Source organism: Cebidichthys violaceus, unplaced genomic scaffold, assembly GCF_023349555.1.
Source record: "Cebidichthys violaceus isolate CVI_PGR_0920_01 unplaced genomic scaffold, fCebVio1.0.p SCAF_3, whole genome shotgun sequence".
NCBI lineage: Eukaryota > Metazoa > Chordata > Actinopteri > Perciformes > Stichaeidae > Cebidichthys > Cebidichthys violaceus.
In genome coordinates, this window is record NW_027176483.1 from 2,877,048 (window position 1) to 2,890,767 (window position 13,720).

Below are 13,720 nucleotides of genomic sequence, written 5' to 3' on the forward strand. Positions count from 1 at the left end.
GAGAGGCCTCTGGTGTGAGAGGACATGCTGGTCATGATGCAACTCAGCGTACATATTGGTATCGTCTTGTTTGTTTTCATGTTATTAAATCCCATGGATTTGATCGTCTTAAAGGGTGTAACCTGTGGTCGGTTTGGGTCAGTGGTGGAGCGTAACACCCTTAAATAAAAGGTGTAAATGTTGGACTGCTAGACGCATGAACTTGTCTGACATGTGGTTTGTGCGTATGGAAATTCAAATCTAGCATTACAAACCTCCTACACAAATCAAAGCATGCACAACTGCACATGCAAACGCTGGACACATCATTCCAGCTCCGTCCAGATGGTGTTCGGCTGCACTTAAAGCCGGGGTCAACGTTGGAGAAGCCAGCAAGAGTTCGCTGGATTATTTATTATCGTCCAACCGAAAAAACTCAGCTCATGTGTTGCCAACTCCTCTCCAGTGAAAGCAGCTAGCAGCTCAAAAAAAAAAAAAAGTTGCGTGAGAAAGTCACCGATTGTCCTAATGATCACATTCCGGCGAGCGATGAGTACGGACAGAATGCATGAAGGTAGACGGCAGAAATGTCACGAGTCATCTTCTATGTGATTGTCGTTTAAACTACAGGTAGTATTTCTTCCCACTGAACACGTATCTCCTCTTCCTGTAGTTCTCCCTCCTCTTCCCGCAGAGCCACCGGAGGCGGGCGCCGTCCGTTCGGTCCCGGCCGGTCGTCGGGAACGTCCGGTCGGGAAAGCTCTCCGTCAGTTGGCTGGCGAAAAACAGCTCGACGCTCCGACCGGCCTGGGCCACCTCAGAGTCCGGCTGCGTGGCAAACGGAGACGAATGTCAGAAATCACAACATGTTACAGACGCGGTTGTCGCCTCAACGACGAACAACAATCGCCATTTTCTTTAACGCTATTCAGATGACCACGAAAAAACAACCGTTCTGCTCCTATTCTATTTCTACCAAACTTTCTTACAGATTAAACTAAGACGATGAACCTGCTGAACGTTAGCATTTAGCCAAAGACACAACCTCCGTCGCTTCATACAGAAATCAAAGATGGCCGAGTCTTCTGCTACATGTGGAACTTATTGCGGAAATAATTCAATTTACGCCAGAAATTAGATTAAGGCAGGGAAGTCCACCCACGTAATTGAACGTAGCGCAGTTCTTGAACATCAGCAGGACGTCATCGACGAACTGCTCGGCGGTGAAGTAGTGCAGCGTGTTGCTCTTGTCCAGTTTCCTGCGGATCACCGACAGGTCGATGGGCCTCTTGATGATCTGGTAGTAGTTTCGGGCCTGGAGCACAATCGCAGAGATTACGTCATCGTGGCGGAGATTGTTTTCATTTTTTAACATCGAGGTTTGTTATGAAAGGTGAGTGGAACATGTTACATGGAGAGCTTATTAAGCCAGTGTTTTCTCTACTTAACCATTACATGCGGCCATCACTTGCTCACACTTAAGGCCAGCGGTGTAGATCTTCTCTTTTATCATTGGTAAATACAGGTCAAAGGTTAAAGTGGTGACATGTGATGTTGATGTGTTACTGAACTACATCATTCTGGGTTTTTTTTTAATACATTAGTGTGTGTCATATAATCATGTGTAGGATGGAACCAATGTTTATTTTAGTTTTACACATATTTTATAACTTTCTTTGAAGGAACATTGTGTTGGATTTAGAGGGATTTATTGGCATAAATAGTATATTTGTGCTCTGATTATTCATTGTGATTTATTTAATTAGATGGACATGTTTTTAGTGTAAATCTGTTGGACTGACCAGGACGCTGACGGGCTCGTGGAACGGTGCGCTGAGCGTGTGACAGTACAACAGTAGAGTCAGCTTCTCACACCTCTGCACAGGAAACACACACACACACACACACACACACAGTCACGAACAAACATCTGTTCAACAACTATTGTTAGTAAGAAAAATAAAAAAATGTAAGCTTTAGAAGGGGAAAAAACTATTTGTTTCTCACTTTGAATTAATAAATACATAACTTTTGGCACACTTGGTGCATTATAATGAATGTTTGAACACCAGAAACAGTTTCTACTGCTTTCTTTAGGTTGAAACAATGGAAATAGAACCAATAGATCAGACGTAGCGTAGAGACGGAAGCGGCTCTGGAGATGGATGGATGACTGGTTTACCTACGTAGGCTCCAGCATTTCAGAATTAGCACGCTAACTAACTAGCTAACTAACTAGCCAGCTGTCCGTAAGTCAGCTAGCTAGCTAGCTAGCTTGTTAATTCCTCCGCGTTTCAACGCTGCCGATGACAGAAAACAAGCCGAACAAAGTTGTGCCCTTCCTGTTCAGTGACAAAAGTGTGTGGACGAAGTTGCAATACGGAAGTGTAAGACATAAAAATGGCCGCCGCTGTGACCACGCAGCGACGTTTACTGCTTTCACAGATGCACGTGACGAGGGTCAATAGTGACGGGACCCTGCAGCTCACCCTCTGGTCCTGGTTGGACAGTGTGTACGGGGCGTTGACTCCCCCGCAGGAGTGCTCCTTCTCACAGTCGTAGGTCTCCACGGGCTCCCGGTCAGTTCTGCACAGCGTACACACCCAGTCACCCCTGTAGGACGCACAGGACCTCCGTTACTTCATGGTTTAGACATTTCTTTACAGAGCATTGTGTGTGATAGAGGTACACATAGTGTGCTGTAGTACGTACAGGGGGAAGCTGATGAGAGCAGGTATGTGACAGGACAAGTGGTAAACTTTAGGACAGCGGTCGCAGCAGAGCAGATCTCCTCCGTTCCGACACACGGCGCAAAAGTCTTCACTCTCCGTCTCCTCGGCTCCCGAACCAGGTCCGGGTCTCTGCATGGATGAGTCCTCCTCCTCCTCCTCCTCCTCCTCCTCCTCCTGTGTGCGGCAGAGATCGGGTCTTTCATCCTCACCGTCGTCCATTTGAACTACCTCAAATTTAGTTTCGGCTTCATCCTCCAGCTCCAGGGATCCATCCTGATCGGCTTCCGGTTCCGGATCCAGTTCGATCACCATGGTCTGCTCCGGATCTGGATCCAAATAAAATGTTTCTGAATCACTTCTCCCATCCGGGTCCCACTCGTCAGACCCAGAGTCGAACAGGATGTAGGTCTGATCTGGGTTGGAGTCGCAGTCGAAGCCCGAGTCCCGCTCTGGTTCTCCGGAGGGGGAGCCGTCAGGACAGTACGGTTCAGTCCAGGAGGCCGGTGTTGTTTCTGGTTGGCCGCGATCAGTCTGAGGCGACCCTTCTGTTACCTCTGACGTGTTTTCCTCGTGACGACTGACTCCATTCTGCAGACAGAGACAAAAGTGATCATAAAAGAGAGCTCATCTTAACTCAAGTGTGTCGACCATCATCTGCGTACCTGCTGAGGTCGATCCAAACAAGAAGCGTCATCGTGGAGCTCGGCTTGCGTTTGGCTCTGCAGTCGGACCAGAGAAACCACAGGCTGCATAGATGACAAGCGGACGGCCTGGAAGTTCAGACGCTCCAAGCTCACTACGGGTATGCAGGAGTTACCCAGAATCCTTTGGGCCTCTGGGTGAATCCTGTGGGAATAAATGAAGGCTTGGTTGACTTACTGCAAGCCATGATGTTCATTTAGTAAATTATGGTCCCATTTAGAGTCAAACAGACCATAAAGCAGGGGATGCTTTAGGTCGTGGCTACCTTGTGATTGACAGGTCGCTACCGCTACCAGAACCGCATACGGCGTCTCTACGTCAGTCCTCCGCAATCCACATATGGTCACTTACGTTCACTGGTTGCAAAAAACAAAGATGGCAACCGCCGAAAACCAAGATAACGATGGCCAAAATGCCGGACTCGAGGGGGGTGGATGACCACTACTTATATGCGGTCCATGGTGTTCAAGTGTATGATGAGAGGATTGATACCACTCGTTTATCTTTTTCTTGTACTCCATTTAGATTTGTTTTATTCTTTCTTTATGGAGCTGGAGCTTGGAAGGGATTAGCCTAGCTTTAGCATCACGACTGGAAACACGGGGAAACGGCGAGCCTGGCTCTCTTCAGAGTTGAACAAATCAAACACCCTCCAGTCCAGCACCTCTAAGGCTCACTGCGTCACATGTAGTATCTCGTTTGTTGAATCCATACTCGAACTCAGTAGAGTGCGGATCTCCTCCAGGTTTGTCTGCAACGACCACCGCTGCATCGTGTGATCGAATGAATGCAACCTGCAGTTGGCTAAACTCCGTCTAGACTCTAATGGGGAGGAATGTGTCGTAAAACACACTATATTCAAACTCTAATACAGCCTACGAATGCAGGCAATCGGCTTGAAGTCGATGTATAATACACCAAGCTGTCTGCCCACTTAACAGAGGTAGTTGCAGCGAGGTACTGAATGGTCCGTTAGCCGTTAGCTGTTAGCTGTTAGCGGCTGTGTGATCACTAGCGCTCCCTACTGGTCGCTTAGTGGTTAATAGTAGTGAGTGGTGACTCAGCAGGAAGTCAACTGCAGCATGAAACGGGCAATAAAAGGTGTTTTAAGAAAGTGTGAGTCACCACAACCTCGAGACGTCCTTGAGCATGCAGCCACAACTGGCCACCCAAAATATTATGCAGTTTACCGCAGCAGCAGAATGTGAGATTAGCATGTGGACAGAGGTCACTCACTCACTCTCTCATTCACTCACAGATTCGAACCGATCGCATGATCCTCCTGACCGAGATAACGATGAGGTAAAAACAAGAAGTTCTGGTTTCAGGGGGAGTTGTGTTACTGTAGGAGCGGCACCGTGACTGAACTGTCCAGAGGTACTGAGCAGATGGATAGAATGTGGTTCCCCGAGATAGAGTCACTTTGTGGAACTCTAAAACCACAAATTTCCTTTTTTAAATGTGCAGATACGGTCCAAAAACTGTTGACACCGCCGAGCATTTACGTCACGCAGAAACTATGAATTACACGGAAGTCCAAAATCATGCAAACCCAGAAATATGTGTGCAATCAACATATTAATTATTGATCTTTGAAGGTTCCTGAAGACAGAGTCCAGTTAACTGTGTCCCCCCTGTGTCCAATCTTTAAGCTAAAAGATGTAACATCTTCTTCTCTACCTCTTAAAGGAAAGCTAATGAGCTTTGTCCAGCTATTCCTTTTAAATACATGTTCTTATTGTGTTTGCTAGAGAGCGTGCTGTCTTAATTTATTTTACCGTATTCTCTTCAATAAAGCCGCCACAGCTTTCCCAGGTTGTCGTTGTCCCGATGGAGGAGAGGCGGCTCTGGTTTTTCTGTTGCAGGACTGGTTTGACTCCTTTTCCATCTCACAGAATCCACGACTGCAAAGCTATTAAGAAATAATATATATATAGAGAGAGAGATTTAGTGTCTTCTCATCAAAATCTCATCCAGCTGTTCTGTCGATCATTAGACTCTTTATGTTAAACGCCGTCTGTGTCGGTGGGCCATTACGTGTTCTGCGGGGAGGCTCGGCTCCTCTGCTGGGGTTGTGGGACTTGGACCGGTCTCAGATGACTCGGCCTCCAGTGCCAGCCGCGCTCTACACCTGGCTACCCGTAGCAATAAGGTGGCCCGCCTTTGGGGGAAGTTGCCATGGTGTCCGTGAGGCAGGTGAGCCATCTCTCCGGGAAGACCGGGGGGGGGGGGCCTCTTGGGGGTGAATGAACGGTTGAAAACACAGAAGAAGCTGCTGGTTTGAAATCTCCTGTCAGCCCCAGTGTTTGACGGCAAAAGAATCCAAACAAACATGGAACCCACCTCAGAAACAGCCGACGACGATGAATTAAGATGAATTTAACTGCTCTTTTGTGCAAGAAATAAATAAAATCAACAAGTCAAATGAGTGATGATAACACATTTTTAAAAAAGCATTGTGTACGAAACAGTTATCAACAAAAGCAATTACATCCTAGAGGTTAAAGTCATCATAATCAGGCCTTACCTGAGTGTGAATATAAGCAATGACAGAAACAAGATGTCTGCTTCAGAGAGACAGGTGAGTGTGCCTCCAGGTGTGAGCTGAGGATGAGAGGGATGGCCCCGCTGTCCAGTACCGAGGGGGACACGGGTGATGCGATTGGTGGAGGGTTGACCCAGGGGGCCTGCAGCGACGGAGCGTCAAACATGGCATGGATGAGCATCCATTAGAGAACCACACAAGAGGAAGAAGAAGAAGATCCCTCACAGGTCGGAAGGACGCTGAATCCGGTACTAAACAGGTACTTAACAGAGTTCACTCCCAGTGGGTTCTGACCAATGACGAGTCACAGGCTGTGAAGTTGACTCATGCTTTGAATAACAGACTGTATGTAAATCAACTTTAACTGCATGCATCTGATAACCTGACGATGCAACAAAGAAAATCAACTCGTTCATGTTTCAACTTTCATCTCCTAGACCTTCACTCTACTCCATGTTCAGTGGTGGAGGAAATATTCAGATTAGTAAAAGTACTAATTATGCACCGTAAAATACTGCTGTTATAAGCGAAAGTCCTGCATTGAACGTGTTAACCAAGAAAGTGTACTTAAAGTATTAAAACGCAAAGTACTGCATGGGAAGAAATGTCCCCTGTGACTTTTATACTATGATATATTATATCTTTAAATTGTGATTGCTCATGCATTATCCTAAAAGCAGTATTTTACTGTTGTAGTTGATTGAGATGGAGTATATTCTAAAATATTTTGTTTAGTGGCACTGTTTTTATTAGTTGTTAGTAAAGTGAAAAGAACAATGTTTCCTTCTAGTGGAGTAGAAGAGTGGCATGAAAAGAAAAGACTGGAATTTGTGACAACATATGTTTAACACTTAAGAGACAGACAAATCAAAGACAAAGTACAAAACTGCACCGGACTCAAAGAAGGCATAAAAAACCCTTTGTCATGCTTTTTTACATTTTTTTTTTTTTTTTTGCAAACAATGATAAAAGTACTTTAAATACAACATTATTATAATTTTATAATACAATACATTTTTTATTAATTTTAACATATTTGATTCTTCTCAAAGAAGAGAAAGAGGAGATATTGAACAACAAAATACAGAAAAGAGCTCATTCTATTGTATTTAATTTACATTTCTCAACTGATTGTAAACCTTTATTTTCAGTACCGCTGAGTGTTTAATTAAAGACCCACATAGGGACCGGCATTGCAAATTAGCATAATATGCTATAAATGCTCTGAAATATGGCATCGGTTCATCCTCTATGATTGTCCCTGTACGATTAAACATTAAATAAATAAATACTGTATTGAAGGTATTATTGTTGAGCAGACAAAATGATGAGAGTATATTACATAATATTCAGATAATCAATGATAACACTGTACATCACATGTCACTGTATTTTCACCTCCGCTGAAACTTCTTCTTCCAATATTCGGAAATAACATCTCATTCCCAATTCTGTATTATTTAGGCGGCGTAGCTTTCCATGAAATAACCCTAACCCTATGAATAAAATGTTTCAATCTAATCTCAAATTAATTCAATTTAATTATAATATAATAAAAGAAATGTGAAAAATATATCAAGATATAAAAAATATTTTTAAACAAAAAGAACTGTAAATACAATACAAAAGTATGAGCACTAAAATATACATTATTTACCACATTTAAGAAGAATATTATATATTTTATTGGATGATAATTATTGATTTATTGATTTAATTATTTATTTTTAAATACTATAATAATCATTATTAATTGGTGGATTACAAAGTACAAAGTACCATGAACAAAAGTAAAGTATAAGTACTTCCAAATTGTTCTTAGCTACAGTACTTGAGTAAATGTACTTAGTTACATATCACCACTAAAGTAAATCTGATGGGTGTTTTGTGTACAATTCACAGTCATTTCCGTCGTCCACCGCTAGACGTCGCTGTGTTTATTTTGCACTTTGTCACCAGGAGCCAAATCTCGCACAAAACCGCGAGGTTTACAAATCCCGTTCCTCTTTCTACTAGCCTCCAAGATGGTAGGTGCTATCACGTATCCTTGTGCTTTGAAATACAGTTAAATCTATGTCCATCCTCGGTCATTCGTACTGCAAACTGTCATCCGGTGGCGGTTTACGGTGCAGCCAACACCTACGGTCATTTACTGGGTGTTTTGTCCCGTGATTTAATACCATTATGGGATGTTGTGAGCGGTTTGCCGTGTTGAGAGCTGGGATCTCTTCGGCCCTGGGCTGCATCAGTCAGCCAGCATATTCTCTCTATACTCGCATGTGTTAACCGCGAAGCCACCGTAGTCTAAATTAATGTAACAGCGGTAGTCCCGGTTTAATATGTAAAAGTGACCGGGAGTAACGTTAAATGTGCATTACGCTGCACGTTGTGAGAATTAACAGTCAGCCGGTAGATGTTGAATTAGCATTAGCTTCCTACGATGCTAGGCAGCATGAAGGCAGCTATTAAGCGATGGGTTTAAGATTTAAAATGACTTCATTTTAAGTTGTAACTGCATGCGAACACCTGTTTCAGTCTGACTTATTTGCTGTTAACGGTTCAAAGTTGACAGACTGCAAAGCCTGTTGATACAGTCACGTAACGTAAGAGGTTATTTGGCTAAGCTAGCTAGCTAGCTCCTCTGGCTATGATAGAACCACGATTGTTGACACTCTGTAGTTTATTCTAATCGACACCAAATCTTCTCTTTAACAGCCTACCAAGAAGACCAAGACTAGGAAGCTCCGAGGACACGTCAGCCACGGACATGGTCGCATTGGTAAGCGTTAGCCTGCGTGTAAAGGTGCTCTCCACAGCTCCGTCTCGCTGTATATGTGTGTGTGTGTGAGACACATGGTTCACTTCTAACATGTCCCATCTCCCCACAGGCAAGCACAGGAAGCATCCTGGAGGTCGTGGTAATGCTGGTGGTATGCATCACCACAGAATCAACTTCGACAAATAGTAAGTGTTGCATGACATGAACCCTCTGAATTAAATATGCATGTTCATGTTTACAAACATTCTGACTCGGGTACATTTCAACTTATGGGTTTGTGGAAATATCGATCATAACGGTAGATAAGTAGGTTGATCTGCAATGTTTTCTGACATGTTACATGTTTACTTGGAGCTTTGCCTCGTGTCACAGTATCTGTTCAGCTGAGATGTGTTTCTTGCTGTAGAGACTAGAGTCTCACCTCGACACGACTCGTTGTCCTGGTGTGCTAGAGTCCTCTTAGAGTGAAGACTGGTCCTATTCACCGACTGGCTCTTTTGTAGGCCAGTCACCCACATGGACAGTTACAAACTACTTGATATCACTGATATCTCATGACATTTTATAAGCCTAGAGAGATTTGTCAGAGGAGCAACACCATTAAAATGATTACTTGCCGAAGTCTGAACCTGTACAAAGCTTCCAAACTCGGCTTAAACGTTTCCAGCCTGTGTCCTAGACTGCCTGTTTATTTCCCACTCTGGATAGACAGTTGACCTCTTTTTTTTTTTTTTTTTTTCTCCTCTTGTCCTCCCCGTGTCTCCTTAGCCATCCCGGGTACTTCGGTAAGGTGGGTATGAGACATTACCATCTGAAGAGGAACACGACCCACTGCCCCACCATCAACCTGGACAAGCTGTGGCAGCTGGTGAGCGAGCAGACCAGGCTCAACTACGGCAAGAAGCCCGACGGACCCACGCCCATCATCGATGCCGTGCGCGCCGTAAGTAGTGACCGGTGACGGAGCGGTTTAGTCTCCGGCCCTCGTCGCTAAATGGAGGCGGAGGGTCAGTTGGGGGTCTAACGTTGCGTCGTTGTCTCCCTGGTTGTTGATCTAAGCTAAACTCTCTCTGCACTGGTCTCATCTGACGGGCAGCGGGTCTATTTCCAGGTCAGCTTAGTTCAGCTTAGTTCAGCTGAGATGTGTTTTTAGCTGTAGAGACTAGAGTCTCGCCTCGACACGACCCGTTGTCCTGGTGTGCTAGAGTCCTCTTAGAGTGAAGACTGGTCCTATTCACCGACTGGCTCTTTGTAGGCCAGCCGGCCACATGGTCAGTTACAAACTACTTGATGTCACTGATGCCGCACTTGCATGATATGATATAAAAATGATAGAAAGTTTATCCACACTTTAACGAAATTATCATCTTGATAGACGTAGAAATGAGCGTTACCAGATACAATAAAAAAAAATAACTGAGTCCGATGCATTTGCGTTGGATGACTTGCATAATGTACTTGTTACTGTGTCTTCATAACTGTATTTTGTATATAGTGTACATGTACTGTCATTACACGGTCTTGATTTGCCACTGTTAGTAGTGTGCTGCTGGACATGAAGCCAGCAGTGGATCCATAATTAATTTGGGGCGACTAGCTCACTAGGCTAAGAGGGTTGTCTGGGAGCGGAGGGTCGGCAGTTCGATCCTTGGCTGGAACGTTAGCTGAGTCGAAGTGTCCTTGAGCAAGACACTGTCCCCCTAGCTGCTCCCCGGGCGCCTGTCATGGGCAGCCCACTGCTCCCTGGTAAAGGGATGGGTCAAATGCAGAGAAGAATTTCCCCCTCAATGGGATAAATATAGTGTAATAAATAAAATAAAAAATAAATAAATAATATTATGGTCCATTTAGGGAAAGAATTTTGCCAGATACATTTGTGATTATCTGGTTGCTTTAATATTGTGTTTTTAATATATATATTTATTTATTTTTGCAGGGCTACTACAAAGTCCTGGGCAAAGGCAAACTGCCCAAACAGCCTGTGATCGTCAAGGCCAAGTTCTTCAGCCGACGGGCCGAGGAGAAGATCAAGGCAGTGGGAGGAGCCTGTGTGCTGATGGCATAATGTTCCTGTCAGTGTGTTTTTTTTGCAAAAATAAACTGTATAAATGGAACTACATGATTGTCATGTCTTAATTTAAATGCCTCCATATATGTCGGTTATGATGCATTTGAAGCTTGTGCTTTTTTTTTTTTGTAAAAGGCTGCAGTATTTGTTGCTGGCATTTTCAGATTGTCTCAGGCCCAAATTTAGTTATCCTGAACAGTAAGGTTAAAAACTGCAACTGTCTCGTGGGCTCAAGTATGCCCTGTAACCATGACTACAGGTTACCTCGATCAAGACACACAGCCGGTCTCATTGGGTTTACTGCTGCCCTCAAGATATGAAGTTTGAAAATGTGACTTAATGTGTTTTGGAACCTGCAAAAGTCCTCAATTTGACATTGAAGTGAATATGAAGAAGTGATGACGATGCTTCTTAAAGTGACAACAGGAATGGAGAAAAGTAAAAATGTAATGCTTTTGTTATCAGGAATGATTTCTATGGGAATCCTCATCACTGGGTAACAGTTAAACCAGTAAATAGTCCGTTTATTGACACGATTCCAATCCCTTATAAATCATTGGACCAGTAAAACATTCTCCACGTGACCTGAGTGTTTGGGGCGGGGCTTAACATGCAGCATTTCCTGTCCTGTCACTTGAAAAGCACCACGAGCTACAAACTGCAGACTGAACGAAAGATCACTGTTTCCTGTCCGTGTGTTTGTGTGTTTACTCGCTAACCGTCCAGTCCTCCGTGCGTTCAACAGGTACACACACACACACACACACATCATCTCTTCCCTGGGGGGGGGGGGGGGGGGTTGTTGTTGTTGAGACAGCGCGAGGGAACAGTGTGACGTTATCGGGTCGAAAACGTTGACAGGAACGTGACGTATGCAGTGGAACGTGAGATTGTTTGAGGTTGTCGGTGTTGAGCTCGCGACGGAGAGAAAGAAAGTAGCGAATTAAAGTAACCAACGTGCCGCTTTACTAGTTAATCTCCACGCATGCGCTGTTTTCAAGCTGCGTTCGCTTGTAGGCCACATTGTGTACAATCGTTTGTTGGTGTTTAGTAATTTAAATAAAAATAATTTGGATAAAGCAGCCAAGCCGCCGTGATCAGAGAAGCTGTTATTAGGACCTGATACGGTTTTTTGTGTGAATTAAACCATCAAACTTAGACGATTATGTGCAACAGGTGTTCATTCATATTTAATTGATTTGGATTTAATTTGTCCTTATGTTACTCTGATCATTACTTTATCTAAAATGATTTATGTACTTTTGTATTTAAGTCCATAAATAGTTATACATGTCCATTTCATGTCACAGGGCCTTCAAAATGTGTGTTTTGTCCAGAGGATATTCACTTTGATGTCAAAGAGGACTAATAGAAAACCGCAAATATTCACTATAATATGAAGATTTGGCGTGCTCCGCTCGTTCCTCCGCTCAGGTGAAGGACTCCCGAGTTCATGGCGAGCCAAGCCTGGCTGGAGTCCTCTCTGCGGCGCTCTGCCAGTCTGGGCCTGGAGGTGCTGGAGCGGGCCTCCAGGCGGAGCGTAGACTGGACGAGCACTGGAGCGTCCCAGACCTCCACTACTACAGATGAAGACACGCAAGTCCCCGTCAAGGTGCCCCTGCATGTTTGCTGTATATAGACCCCATCATTAAACTATATATATATATATATTTGGGTGACCTGATTCTCTTGCCTTTAACTTTCTGCAGAGAGCCCGCTCAGAGCTTGATGATGTCTTTGCGACCCTCGCGGGGCTCATGGCACAGCAGACCCACCAGTGCAAGGTCGGCCATTGTTTCCCTGCACCGCTGCGCGTTCAGCTCGGCCCTTCAGCGCTAAAATGTGACTAGTTGTCTGTGTCCGCAGAGGTTTTATGGGTCCGGCCGTTGCTCCGAGCCCACTGACACCGAGAGGAGCCACGTGTCCCGGTTCCACTCACGGCCAGCTGTTGGGACGACGCCGCCGACGACGCCCGCACGGTCGGCCAGAAAACATGCAACGCTTCCACACTACAAAGTAAGAAGAATCTGCTGCTTCTTTTTGTCTTTGAGTCATGTGTCAAATGTGTCTTTTGATCATTAGGAAGCAGTAAAGAGCTTAAAAACAAACTGCATGTCACTTCAAACAGGTTACTAATGCCTAATGTGTTCGCAAACATTTTTAATTTCAATATTCACTGATTCATGATACTTATTTTGGACTTCCAAATACTGAGAAAGAGCAGCGTGGGGTTTTCAAAGATCAGTGTCTCGCCAACATTTTTAGATGCAACAAGATGTAAAATAGGACACTGAAAATACCTCAGTGTTACCGATCAATGATGCATCCAGACGAAAAGTAACGTCTTTTTAAAAGTAAGGTGTCTTCCTCCTCAGGGCCGCGCGTCGCCGTCGGGTGAGGATTTCGTCGTCGAGGTCTCACCGGGGACGTACGCCGTCACCGCCAGCGTGCCGGAGTCCCAGCAGCAGACTCAGCTGGTCAGCGTCAGAGCTGGAGAGAGCGTCGACCTCACCTTTGACCTCTGACCTCTGACCCCTGACCTGACCGGTCACCCTGAACCCTCAATACCAAAAACTGACCAAAGCTAATGCTGTTTGTGTGTGTTTATTGCTTCACACAGATTTATCTCCTTTTTAGAGTTTCTATTTTATTTTGCGATCAAAATGTTTTTATTTGCTGCATATTGAGAAGCCATATCTTATTGTATTTTACATCATGAAGTCTTAAGCTGCACTTAAACCGCATCAGTGTATATAAATAAAGTTTCCTTTTTTTGTATCTTTTAACTTCTAACCGTATTTCTACCGTGTGGTTTTATTGGTGCACTGACATATTGTGAGTAAACAGTAGCAGAGGAAGGCCTCGGTCCTGCCGATGGGCGAGGTTTGAAGTCGGTTGTTGCAAAAACGTCTCTG

At 44.4% G+C, this 13,720-nt stretch overlaps 3 protein-coding genes and 2 non-coding genes across 6 annotated transcripts; 4 read left to right on the forward strand and 1 right to left on the reverse strand.

Annotated features, from left to right (window-relative positions):
* Nucleotides 1–603: 603 nt before the first annotated feature.
* LOC137881936 (tripartite motif-containing protein 66-like) lies at nt 604–5,598 on the reverse strand. The gene is made up of 8 exons (XM_068724151.1): nt 5,451–5,598; nt 5,192–5,325; nt 3,374–3,557; nt 2,692–3,299; nt 2,469–2,592; nt 1,782–1,856; nt 1,142–1,294; nt 604–807 (listed from the first exon to the last, which is right to left on the reverse strand). Exons 2-8 carry the CDS (start codon nt 5,299–5,301, stop codon nt 604–606), a joined length of 1,458 nt encoding a protein of 485 aa, XP_068580252.1. The 5' UTR covers nt 5,302–5,325; nt 5,451–5,598.
* Nucleotides 5,599–7,925: 2,327 nt separating this feature from the next.
* Nucleotides 7,926–10,854, forward strand: rpl27a (ribosomal protein L27a). The gene is made up of 5 exons (XM_068723802.1): nt 7,926–7,985; nt 8,674–8,737; nt 8,847–8,922; nt 9,506–9,680; nt 10,674–10,854. The coding sequence occupies exons 1-5, from the start codon at nt 7,983–7,985 to the stop codon at nt 10,800–10,802; spliced, it is 447 nt and encodes a 148-aa protein (XP_068579903.1). The 5' UTR covers nt 7,926–7,982; the 3' UTR covers nt 10,803–10,854.
* Nucleotides 9,140–9,269, forward strand: LOC137881995 (small nucleolar RNA SNORA3/SNORA45 family). Its single transcript, XR_011103909.1, has one exon. It is a non-coding gene; the product is annotated as a small nucleolar RNA SNORA3/SNORA45 family (small nucleolar RNA).
* Nucleotides 9,893–10,021, forward strand: LOC137881994 (small nucleolar RNA SNORA3/SNORA45 family). The gene has a single exon (XR_011103908.1). It is a non-coding gene; the product is annotated as a small nucleolar RNA SNORA3/SNORA45 family (small nucleolar RNA).
* A 562-nt stretch (nt 10,855–11,416) lies between the features above and the next one.
* akip1 (A kinase (PRKA) interacting protein 1) lies at nt 11,417–13,598 on the forward strand. Of its 2 annotated transcripts, none has more exons than XM_068723249.1 (5): nt 11,417–11,550; nt 12,116–12,417; nt 12,515–12,589; nt 12,672–12,821; nt 13,181–13,598. In XM_068723249.1, the coding sequence occupies exons 2-5, from the start codon at nt 12,259–12,261 to the stop codon at nt 13,328–13,330; spliced, it is 534 nt and encodes a 177-aa protein (XP_068579350.1). In that variant the 5' UTR covers nt 11,417–11,550; nt 12,116–12,258; the 3' UTR covers nt 13,331–13,598. The 2 variants fall into 2 exon arrangements, with proteins under 2 accessions (XP_068579350.1, XP_068579351.1); XM_068723250.1 differs by having other exon boundaries at nt 12,240–12,417.
* The last annotated feature ends 122 nt before the right edge of the window (nt 13,599–13,720 follow it).